This window comes from Lipophrys pholis (assembly GCF_963383615.2).
Source record: "Lipophrys pholis genome assembly, chromosome: 8".
Taxonomy (NCBI): Eukaryota; Metazoa; Chordata; class Actinopteri; order Blenniiformes; family Blenniidae; genus Lipophrys; species Lipophrys pholis.
Genome location: NC_137630.1, coordinates 5,539,062 through 5,551,442, shown reverse-complemented (window position 1 = coordinate 5,551,442; position 12,381 = coordinate 5,539,062). Strand labels below are relative to the sequence as shown.

The window sequence follows — 12,381 nt, the reverse complement described above, 5'->3', positions numbered from 1 at the left end:
TCTCTGACCAGCCTCTCATGTCTTTCCTAAAAGTCCACACAACACTTCCTGTTGCAGTTCCCTATGTGACTCCATCAGACTGCAGTGTTAACATTATCCGAACCCAGAGTGACCGGCACATACAAACCACGTCACACCGAGCACGCTATTTGTGGAAGTAAATATGGATGCCATGCCGCTCAGCCCGAGGGTTGTCAGATCTTAACCTCTATAGAAATTATGTTAAAACCATCACACCATTATATGTGTAATAAAGGACACGTCATAAGCACACAACTGCACTAAATAAAGTTAAAAGGTAAGAGAATCTGCCTCACAAATTGGGGGAGGCCCGCCCAATCTGGCAACACAGGTCAGCGTGTAGATCCATTTTTGAAGTGGTTGTGCAATAAGAGCCAACAAAATCTAGATAAAATGGCGAGGGAAAGAAGAGTCGCTTCCTCCGGTGCAGATTCATCATGTCAGTCACACGTCAATGACGAGGCAGTTGCATATTTTTGACTAGATTGTTCAGACGGTGGGCGCGTTGAGAGACATCAGACACAAATCCGATTTGGTACTGCATCTGGTCGAGGCCTGGGTCTGCTGTGGAAAGAAAATATGAATTACAACATTCACGCGGTGATCGTTGGGATGTGGGTCAGATGAACGTCGAGCAGTGTGAACGTCACCTTAGTGTTTACATCTGGTTAATTTGTGAGATGTTTAACCACCATCAGATGTATTTGGGGACTTCAGCTAAATATGACTAAAGACTGTTCAGAACTATTAAGTTAAACAAATATTTTTAGTCAGTAGTTGTGACTTTGAGACAAATCGTTTCTCGTAAGATTCGTCCAAAAATTCGTCCACAAATTCATGATCTTCTTTCTTGTCGCTCAGCAGGACGATTGGCTTCTAACTTCTAATGCTCTGTCAATGATAATAGTTTTATCGTTTATTTACTGAAATTAAAGTTTAGTTGGGTGTTTTTTCACTGCAACAAGACATTTTTGCAGGATAACTTTTGTGCTACTGGGATTAAACCAGATTAAGAGCGCAGTTTACTTCAGAATTTGGGAGTAGAAAGAAGGAAAGTTTAACAAACGTGACAAATGCTAGACACAACCCAAGTGCTTGTCCCTTGCAAATGTTTCCTTTAAAAGAAAAATAGACAGGATTTCCAAATCAGCATTCAACGAAGCTGTATTCTACCAAAAACACATTTCTTTTGTACGTATTTTATATGTGTACTTTGCTCTAAAATGCTGTTCTATCCACCACTGTTGTTGTCTGCAGGCATATGGCCACACACTCTCCGCAGAAGACCCATCAGTGCTCGTTCTGTGAGAAAATGTTCCACCGCAAAGACCACCTGAAGAATCACCTGCAGACTCATGACCCGAACAAGGAGGCCTTCAAGTGTGAGGAGTGTGGGAAGCACTACAACACCAAGCTGGGATACAAGCGCCATGTGGCCATGCACTCTGCCACGGCGGGGGATCTGACCTGTAAAGTGTGCATGCAGAGCTACGAGAGCACGCCTGTACTCCTGGAGCACCTCAAGAGCCACTCGGGGAAGTCTTCGGGCGGCGCCAAGGAGAAGAAACACCCGTGCGACCACTGCGACCGTCGTTTCTACACGCGGAAAGACGTGAGGCGGCACATGGTGGTCCACACCGGTCGGAAGGACTTCCTGTGCCAGTACTGCGCGCAGCGCTTCGGCAGGAAAGACCATCTGACGCGTCACGTGAAGAAGAGCCACTCGCAGGAGCTGCTGAAGATCAAGACGGAGCCTCCGGATATGCTAGGCCTGTTAGCCACGGGGTCGCCGCCGTGCTCCGTGAAGGAGGAGCTCAGCCCCATGATGTGTGGTATGGGGCCCAACAAAGATCCTATGATGGGCAAACCGTTTCCCAGTGGAGCCCCTTTCCCGATGGGAGTGTACAACCCCCATCACCTCCAGGCCATGTCGAATTCCGGGGTGGGTCACCCGCACCCGCCCCTGATGCCGGGCCCTCTGTCTGCAGCTATGGGCATGGGATGCCACATGGAGTCCCCGGCATCTCTTCACCCACACTCCCACCATCACCATCATCATCACCACCATCACCATCACCACCATTCCCCTCCTCTGCCCCCCCACCACCAGCCTCCGGCTCCCCAGCAGCAGCACCAGCCCCAGCCAGCCCCCAAGTACCAGCTGGGATCTACCTCATACCTGCTGGAAAAGCCGTTGAAAGTGGAGATGGACAGCTTCCTCATGGATCTGCAGAGTGGTTTGCCAGGCCCGGTTCCTTCGGCGGAGCCCCACGCTGCTGCCTCGCCGCCCAAGGACGGACTGGAGCCCACCTCGGGCCTGGCTGACGAGCTTTTCGGGGATCCCCTCCTGTCCAAGAGCCCCGTGGTGATCGCTGAGTCTCTGTGCGCTGCTAACATGGACTTCTCCCACCTTCTGGGGTTCCTGCCCCTCAATTTGCCCCCCTACAGCGCCCCCATGAACACGGGCGGGCTGGTGATGGGCTACACCTCATCCGCGACCTCCTCCTCTACTTCCTCCTCCTCCTCCTCCTCCTCCTCGTCTCTCCACACCACCGAGCCCCACGCGACAGCCGTCGTCACGGCACCTCTTACCTCTTTGCAACCGCAACCTCAGGAGCCGCAAAGCTCCAGTGGGGGTCTGGGCCTCGGACCCCTGCACCCGCTCCCACCAGTGTTCAGCTCCAGCCTTAATACCACCACACTGCCTCGCTTCCACCAGGCCTTCCAGTGAGAGAGCCTCCGCAGCAGCTCCACGCAGCCCGGCGTGGAGTCGCCGGAGAAATAGCATTAAGGAAAATGAACACGTAGAAGCCTTAAGTGAAAGTGCGCACAAAAGCTTTTGATTGAGCCTTAAGAAGAAGGTAAACCCCCTTTGAGCAAAAAGAAAAGAAAAGGAAAAAAGGTGAGAAAAATGTTAAAGCAGCTTTTATTTGGGCTTTTTTTTTTCGTTATCATATAGTTATATTGATATATTAACCCATGTTTCTTTTTAAATTTACATTTATTTCCCGTTTTATCCCCGTTCCGTACCCTATTTAGTAGAATAGAGGGCAGGATCAGTAGGCCAAAAGGCGTGGTACTGCATACTTATGAAAGTAATAATAATTAAAAGAAAAAAAAAAAAATCAAAGATAACTTTTAGTGAAGATTATCTGTCTTGTTGTGACCCAGAAAAAAAACTATAGTTTGAAGTGAATATTTTGTTTTTACCTTTGTTTTTCTTTTCCAAATGTAAAAAACTTAGAATGTGTCTCATCTTGAATTTTGAACCACCCGCGCTTAATAACCTAAACCCATGAAAGAGGAGGAACGAAACCGTGAAGTTCGCCTCCAGGTGGCGCCGCTGAAAGCCGCTAAACCCGAGCCTCGGAAAAAAAAGTGCTCTTCAAAGAAGAACGGAAAAAAAAGAAAAAGACATAACAGCGGCTGACGCGCTCTTAGAGACGTCGGCTCGCTTCGAACCAACTCACGAAATTCAAAACGCATTTATTAGAGGATGCAAAAATGAGAAAAGAAAAGAAAACGTGTGCTCAAGCTGGCGAAGTGTCCCTCAAGAGAAGCACTTTTTTATTTTTATTTTTTTAGCAGAAGGCACTTGACAGTTTGTCTTCTCCTCACTCGCCACTCAGAACCCCCCCTCAAACCCCCCCCCCCCCCCCCCCCCCCCTACTGCCCGTCTTCCTTCAAGCAGCCCCCGGCATATCTATATATATATATATTAAAAAAAAAAACAAGAATCTATATTTTTTTGAATACAGACACATTTTTAGGCGCTCTTTCAAAAAGAAGCATCATCATGGTAATGATGAACCCTGACATATGTGAATGACAACAAATGAGAAAAAGAGAACAAAAGAATTACAGTGAACGAAGAGGAAAGATGTGTTAAAGAATGTTATTGCAGTGTACGAAATATCTCAAGAGAAGAATATTATAATTGCTTTCATCTCAGTAAGGTGTATTTTAGTTAGACGTATTAAAACTAAGTGATGATGTTTTTTTGATGTCTGGCAGGTTTACATTTGTGTGTATCTTGCATTTCTTTTTGATCAAACAAATGGATGAAGTATTAGCTTTTTCCCTCAAGCTTTCTCTGTCATACTCGATCTTTACGTGTACTTGAGTTAGTATAGTGGAACCAGAACTGTGGATGGGAAATATTTATAGAAGGCTGTTAGTGGTTTAGTCATGGATTAGGATTTGAACTTTAGCTAGATTGTGTCACAGGGATGCCGACATGGACAGGTCGATAAGCGTTGGACTGTTATTCTTTTTTACGATGGAAGTAGAGACGTCTCTCTCTGTCTATAGAAACCCTGAGCCTGGGTGAAGTTGCGTCTGATTCCGCGCCGAGCTCAGCGGTTGTGCATCTCTTAGGTGTTCTAACCCTTCGCCACCAGCCTATGAAAACCTCAGCCCAAAGTTAACCTAAGCCTCAAGGTCAGATAGATGCTCCTTATCGGGAAGGATGCGTGCAGTTTATTTCAAGCCTGGACAATTAGCTGCCATTTTGCAGTGACGAGAAAAAAACGTACGCCGAGACTTTGACGTGTTCCTGAGTGGATCTGCATCCAAGTCAGAACGTAAACACAGACACAAAGTGCTCAACCTGATCGCTGCTTCTCAAACTGTTTACAGCATTCTCATCCTGAGGGGATGTGTACCTCTGCTAGTGTCGCTGCTACGCGAGTGGAGGCTGATTATTATTATCAGTTAACTCAGTGTAACCATATTACTTATATTCATTATGAATTTTTATATACCTCTACATTTTTATTCAAAACATTTGACTTTCCAAAACGGACTTTCCTGTTTCAGGATACAGTGATGAAGTAAGAAGTGAATTGTCCCTCAGTGATTGTGCCATCAAAGCAGCCTGAAGCCCTGATGATCCCTCCACCGTACTGCATTATGCAGACGATATTGTCATGTTCATGCACAGAGCGGCGATAACAGGCCTGCTGTTTCAGTTTCTTTCACATAATAATAATAATAATAATAATGAGAATGATAATAATGAGAATAATAATAATTTGAAACAGATGTAGGCCAAGTAATAAAACCATAGATTAGAATACTTTTTAAGCTTTTTACAGCATGTACCACCTGAGAACGTGGTGAACTCTCCAAATAATGAACTTCAAGATGGAAACTCACCCGATTAAGTCCAGACAGTTCAATAGAGACAACTTCACTTCTCATGTGAGGATTATTTATTGATCAATTTTAACCACGAGCAGGCACTTAAAGGTGCAGCGACATTTTATCTTTCAGAAATACAGACAGCCAGAACATTAAAAAAAAATTAAAAATTAAAAAGTACTTATTTGAGTTCAAACTTTCAGGTTTTCTGTTTTTACCCAATGTTTTCAGTCTACACTATTTTGATGATATAAGATTAGGATTAAAAAATGTTATAAATTCTGACTTTGCTCCACATCCCACTAGTTGTACCTACTACAGTTTGAGAATCAGTGATATTTTTTTTTTAAACCGACGATATTAAAGTTCCTCTGCAGAGCCTCACCAGGCTTAGTTTGCTCGTCCCTGATGTGCAGGGACGTTGTGGAGATCATGTGATCTGTCCTGGACTCGTTCAGTCATTCTGGGAACGTAGCTGGACGGAGCAGAAATGTCCAGGAACCATATGAGGGACCACTGCGGCGGTACTCTCGACGCTTCCTGGACAGTTTGTCAAAAGTACAATGTGTTTGTGTTTTCTTGTGATTTAAATGTGGATCACGCTGCTTTTTTTTTAAAAAAGAAAGAAAGGAATGCAGGAAAACGGTCTTAACAAAAGCTTCACGTAGTTTCTCTCGTCACTGTTGTGTAGCTTCTGTGTCTTGCAGTGTCATGCTGACATCACGTCGTCCCCCTGAGGACAAGGTCCGGAAAAACAACAAGTTTATAACTTTTCCTCTGGATCGTTCAAGAATGATTTGAAATCGTTGAGTCTGAGGAAGTCACAACCTGAAACAACCTTTTTGCTGACTGCCTGATTCATTCCCAGCATAATGAGCAGAAACAACTCGTCCTCACATTTAGTTTCTCCGCTTCCCAAAAGTCCAACTCACTGATTTGAAGACATTTGTCTGTAGTTACTCTTTTACACAGGAGATGCGATGCTCCACGTGTCCACCTGATCCATCCATCCACCCCTTCCTCCTCCAGACCGGCATTTCTGGCTTTGTGAAGCAGTATTGTCAACATTTCTCCTCGAGATCCAGCGACATCCTGCAATGAGCTGTAAAACTACGCGACATATCCATAAATCGGATTATTCCAGAAGAGAAGGAGCATTTTCTCTGATGAAATGCTTCAATAGGTTTTGGTAAGAAGTAAAGCGGAAGATTTCAGGGAAGGTAAATGTGGAGTTGTTTCATTTTCCTGATGTGAAAGAGATTCACGTCTAGTGGCAGATGTTTACGTCAGTTTGCAGAAATTCGGTTGTTGAAAGTCTAATTTCTACAACAACCTGAGGTTTTAGACAAACTGGATCAGACACGAACTCCATTGTTGTTGTTTTTTCCCCGGAATCTCTTCAGCGGTTCGACGCCGTTAGCATGACCTGCAAACACACATAACTGGGGGTTGCCGTTCAGTGTGGAACCCCCGCCCAGCGTAAAGTGAAAATAAAACAACAGAAAAAGTGAAAAAAAAACAAAAAACAGGAAGAACATAGCACATATTAATGAAAAGTACAACACATATTGCTGCTTATTGCTACGGTTGCTGATGGACGACAACTGTAGACCACTAGAACATTTCAGATTTGTGTTTTTTTTTTTTTTTTCTTTTCTTTTGTTTCTTTTGTGAGCTGAAACCGGCCCCGCCCCTCTGGACTCCTCCTCCTCACCTTTCAGCTGCTTCGTAGAGTCAAAAGGAAAAAGGGTCTGAAAAGCGGCGACTCCGGGACGAAGGCAGCCACACCCCTACACCCCCCCCCCCTCTCGCCCCCCTTCCCCCCACCCACGCCCCGCCCCCTCGAGCTTTGACATTCAAAGCAGCAGGGGGCGCCACGTGAGCGGCTGCACGGCTCCGCGTATCACTCAGAGTCATATATTTGTTTTATTTGTTGTCGTATGATATATTATTTTTTTTTCTGTTTGTATAAAACAGGACCTCGATATATATATATAAAAAAAAAACTAAAAAAAACAACACAACACATCACCTCATTTTTTTTTTTTTTTGTTTGTTTTATTTTTCTTACCAAAACCTTGGGAGAAGAAACTACGTTTTTGCACAATTGCTTGTTACAAAATGCTACGAGTGTTATCCGATATATATTTTTTTTATTATTATGATAAATATTATGACTATACTGTAGGATATGAAACCTGACGATGAGCAGCTGATAGCCCCTCCCCCCAGTGCGATAGCCAGCCCCCTTCCCCCCCGACCCGGAGCCCCACCGCTCGGACGTGGGGGTGGGGGGGTGGGGGGGTGGGGGGGGGGGGGTCGGAGCAGCTGAGAATTTGGACGAAGCTTCAACACAGTGTGACTGTTTCACCTGACTGCTAAAAGGCCCAAATGTTGGAAACCAAGTTTTGAACTCCAGCTTGTTTTACACGTGATAGTCTCCCCCCTGGAAAGTCATCGTTTAGATGGTGACTCATGTAAAAAGAGAAACGATCAAACTTTAATTTGATCTTAAATGAATTAGCTGTCGGCACCTTTTCTGAGAATTTACTTTAGTAAAAGAAAAAAGCGAGAAAAAAAAAAAAAGAAAAGTTTCTGAGGTAATGGAACAATTATTTTCTGTTCCTGAGATTATCGTCTCGCCAAATCTGAATCGCAAAGGTATTTGGGTTTTTTTTCTTTTTAAAGGTGCGGTGTGTAAGATTGAAGTCGAGCCACTTTCCTTTGTTAGGTTAGTCGTCCGATCGGCGGCGTCCGGTCGGCGGCGGCGTACGGTCGGCGGCGTCCGGTCGGCGGCGTCCGGTCGGTCCTCTTTCAGTTCACAGTCCAGTGTTCATCCATATCCACTAGCAGTACCGAGGAGTAACTGGACGTAGATTGACTAACCACACAAATAACTACAAATAACTTTTCATCCAAACACACACACACACACACACACACACACACACACACACACACACACGCTTTTTGCGTGATATATTTTCCATTTTTAAAAAAATGACACACTATTTTCCAGACTATAACAGCTTTTTGTCGTTGTTTGGACGTTCATACAACGAGTACGTCAAAATATAGCGGCGCGTATTATCTGTGACCACTAGGTGTCACTGTTTGACAACAGAAAGCTGCTACATTAAAACCTCCAGTCCAGCTGGGTTTGGCTGACCGAGGAGAAAGAGTATTTGGAGTATTTGGAAAAACTTGTGAAGTAACTGGAGAAGAGAAACTGATAACGAATACTAAGAGGAACAAATTTGCAGAAGGTTCTGGAACAGCAGCTGCTGGACCCGGATTAACAGTTTCCTCCTCATGAGACGTTTCAGTGATGCAGTTTATAATCTGGAAAATATAGTGGTAATTAAAATGTAAGTAATGCCACTTCAGTGCATTAGGTGGCAGCAGTGAGTCACTGACAACCAGTTCAAAGTTTTTTTTAAGTTTTTTTGTCATGAGTTTTCTCTCAGTCAAGAAAAACACTGAACATATTACACACTGCACCTTTAAATAAAAGCCTTGCGGGATTCATATTTGATTTTTTATTATGAGCTTGAAAAAAAAAGTCGTTTTGAAGAAAAAAAGAACAAAAAACTCGGCTTGAGCCAAAATTTGTAGCAATCAAAATGAGCGTTTATATTTTTGTAACAAATATTCCCTTTAACCTTTAAAGAAGTAAGAATAAAAACATGGAAAATGGAAAAAAAAAAAAGAAGAAGTCTAGGAAAAGCTTTTGGCATGCATTAAGTTTGTCCTCCCCGGGTTTCTGTGAGCTAATCTGAATTCTAGCACTTTCAACCTTAAAAAAAGAGAGTATTTTTTTTTTTCTTTTAAAATTTCAGCTTATATGTTCATATGTTTTTAATTTTGTATTGATCCTGTACATGTATGTGCCATTAGTTGGATGTGTAGACCTTTTGTGTATTTCTCTTCTCCAAATGAATAACAGTATTTTTGATATACCTTTAACTAATATCAGAAGAGCCCTTTGCCCCTTTTTCCTTTCAGAGTTGTTGTTTTTTTGTTTTTTTTCTTCCTGCTTTTGTTGTATGGAAACCGAGTCTGCCTTCTCTCACACATTTAATCGAACTCTGCGGGCCGAGACGAGAACAGCAACACGACCCGAACGCGCCTGAAGGCCCAGGGCGACGCCCACGTTGTGCCCGAAGTAAAACCGCCCCCAAAAAAACAAAAGTCGGGAAAAAATACAAAATATAGCACTTAAATTTTACAGCTCGGACTGGATATCCTGAAAACAAAAAAAACAAAAAGGTGAGCGAAGACGTAGCTTTAAATCAACGTCTGTTTCCTAAAGTGAATTGAACGTTTTTGTAGCCGAGCAAAGTGGGAACGACGGGAGACGTGAGGCGAAAAAACGAAGCGAGATAAGCTTTGTTTCCGGGCGACGGAGAGAAACCGAGTCTGGACGAGAGTCAGAGAACAACAGTGGAGGACGAAGACGAGGACCTGCAGCAGGAAGTCCAAAGTGTCCCGACGTTCAGAATCTCCCTCGTGCATCAGAAGTATTACAGTTTTCATGAGTTCAACCTGAAAAACACACAGTTGGATTGTTTTTGTTTATTACAGCTTCACTTAAATAAAGATTAATGAGTTTTGATGAAAAGTTTAAAAAAAGCTAAAATCATGACTTCTTTCTTCTCGTTCACACTTTTTCAAAAACAAAAAATTCCTGAAAAATCTAAGTCGACCTCCTGTACTGTACTTTTCAGGTTTTTAAATAGTTTTGACAACTTCCATTTAAAATGTAGATTTTGTAAACTAAAAAATATCTTCTCTTATATATTTTCTCATAAAATCAGGCTCAGCTTCTCCAAGTAACTATTTTATCATCATTTTTTGACATTTATTGTTGTAAATTTAGCCAATTTTAGTATTTTTAATTTTGCCAATTTCTTAATTTCTTCTTTTGTCATAATGATGATATTTATTCAAATCTCACACACACGAGCTCCGTCTCTTTTCCATGAGGATTTTCTTCTCATCATTACATTTGTCTTTAAATGAGATATTTCTTCATTTTTCCTCCTAAATATGAGACTAAAATCTGTTAGTTGTCGCGTCTCAGTCATTAAAATGATGTTTCATTTCACACAGTTGGAACACATTTTGTCCAACAATCTTAATATAAAAGGAGGATGAGTCTTTTCTCATTAATCATCTGACGCATCACTTTTCATTATTTGGATGTTTCTCATAGTGATGAGATTCCAGGAGAGAAGTAAAGTCCAGATTACAAACGAAGGATCCTGCTTCATCAGCTGTTTTTTTTTTTTTTATCAGGTGTAATCCACAAGTCCCTGCTTTAGTGCCTCAGTGATCCTGGTGGGCGGCTCGTCGTGACGGATTGAAAATGAGAGTTTCAGTAAATTAAAGTCGCTGCTTCCTGCCAGCAGTTAAATGTCCAGTGAGTCGGAGACGTTGTCCTCCTGTCTACCTCCTGAGTCTGACTCATCACAGTCAAACGCTCACGTTGACCATCGCAGCTGGAGAAAGGGTGGCGCTGGATCGTCCTGCTGCGTTCTCGGCCTCGGCCCGTTACCTCCACCTCCTCCTCCACCTTCACCTCCTCCTCCTCCACCTCCACCTCCTCCTCCACCTTCTCCTCCTCCTCCTCCACCTTCACCTCCTCCTCCTCCACCATCTCCACCTCCTCCTCCTGCCCCTGCTGGGGATGCACTTATCCTCTCCTCTCCTTACCAGCAGGGGCAGCGTGTACACACACACACACACACACACACACACACACACACACACACACACACACACACACACACACACACACACACACACACACACACACACACACACACACACACACACATCTTAAGGGAATCTGTTCATCAGTGTAAAGCTGAGAAAAGCTGATGGGATTTTAGGAATGCTCTCTCTCTCTCTCTCTCTCTCTCTCGCTCTCGCTCTCTCTCTCTCTCTCTCTCTCTCTCTCTCCCTCTCTTTCTCTCTCTCCATCTCTCCCTCCCTCTCGCTTTCTCTCTCTCTCCCTCTCCCCCCTCTCTCGCTCCCTCTCTTTCTCTCTCTCCATCCCCCCCCCTCGCTTTCTCTCTCTCTCCCTCCCCACCTTCCCCCCCCCCATGCTTGTAGTAAGCAGCCTGGGTACTGTCTGGCTCAGGCCACATCCACATGTAGTTTTATATATTTCTAGCTTGAGTCTTGCATTCCAACCTCTTTGTTGTATCTTGTTTAGTGACGTAGTGACGTATTATTTGATCGCTCGCTATCACAGCCACCTCTGGAATACGATAAGGTGAAAGAAAGAAAAGGGTGAACAGAAATCGACTCACACTTTGGAGTTCTATCGACTACAGGGAGAGTTCTCGAAACCATGTGCTTCAGAGACAGAAAGACAGTGAGAAGTCTTGATTTTTAATTTTTTTTTTGTTACATATCTCACATGCAATCAGTTGCTGCAATGTAAAAGTGACAGGTTTGTATATTGGTTGATCCAAAGAGATGATGAACACAACAACAGAACTATTGACTTATTGTACAGTACAGTGTATCTTTGAGTTGTCATGTGTTATGTTGAAATGATTAAAAGACGAACCAGCGGTTTCATACCCTCTTGCTCTCCTTTCTTCCCCCGTTCAAACACATTAATCACTTGTTTCCTCACCAATGGTTTGAGTGGGAGAAAAAGCCCACGCTCAGGGAGAACCTGCAAACTCCCCACAGACAGAACCAGAACCTCCTCACTGCCGCACGTTAGAGAAGCCAAAACTTTTACCAAACTGGAAGGACGACTTCAGTAAACACAGATCAACTCAAACTGTTGTTGGTGTAACGTCAGTAAACAGATTAGAATCAAAGACCAGTGTGAAGCTCCTCCAGGACTCCTCCAGGACTCTTCATGACTCCTCCAGGTCTCCTTCAGGTCTCCTCCAGGACTCTTCATGACTACTCCAGGTCTCCTCCAGGACTCTTCATGACTCCTCCAGGTCTCCTTCAGGTCTCCTCCAGGACTCTTCATGACTACTCCAGGTCTCCTCCAGGACTCCTTCAGCACGCCTCCAGGTCTCCTCCAGGACTCTTCATGACTCCTCCAGGTCTCCTCCAGAACTCTTCATGACTCCTCCAGGTCTCCTCCAGGACTCCTCCAGCACACCTCCAGATCTCCTCCAGGTCTCCTCCAGGACTACTCCAGGTCTCCTCCAGGACTCCTCCAGGACTCCTCCAGGTCTCCTA

General features: G+C 44.0%; 1 protein-coding gene across 1 annotated transcript in view; it reads left to right on the top strand.

Annotated features, from left to right (window-relative positions):
• The window catches only part of plagl2 (pleiomorphic adenoma gene-like 2), a 66,714-nt gene extending 56,201 nt beyond the window's left edge, over positions 1–10,513 (top strand). Inside the window, exons 4-5 of the mRNA XM_080470148.1 lie at positions 1,279–2,923; positions 10,462–10,513. Coding sequence (XP_080326274.1) covers positions 1,279–2,752 — 1,474 coding nt within the window. The 3' untranslated portion in view covers positions 2,753–2,923; positions 10,462–10,513. The remainder of the gene's footprint in view (positions 1–1,278; positions 2,924–10,461) is intronic.
• Positions 10,514–12,381: the final 1,868 nt, after the last annotated feature.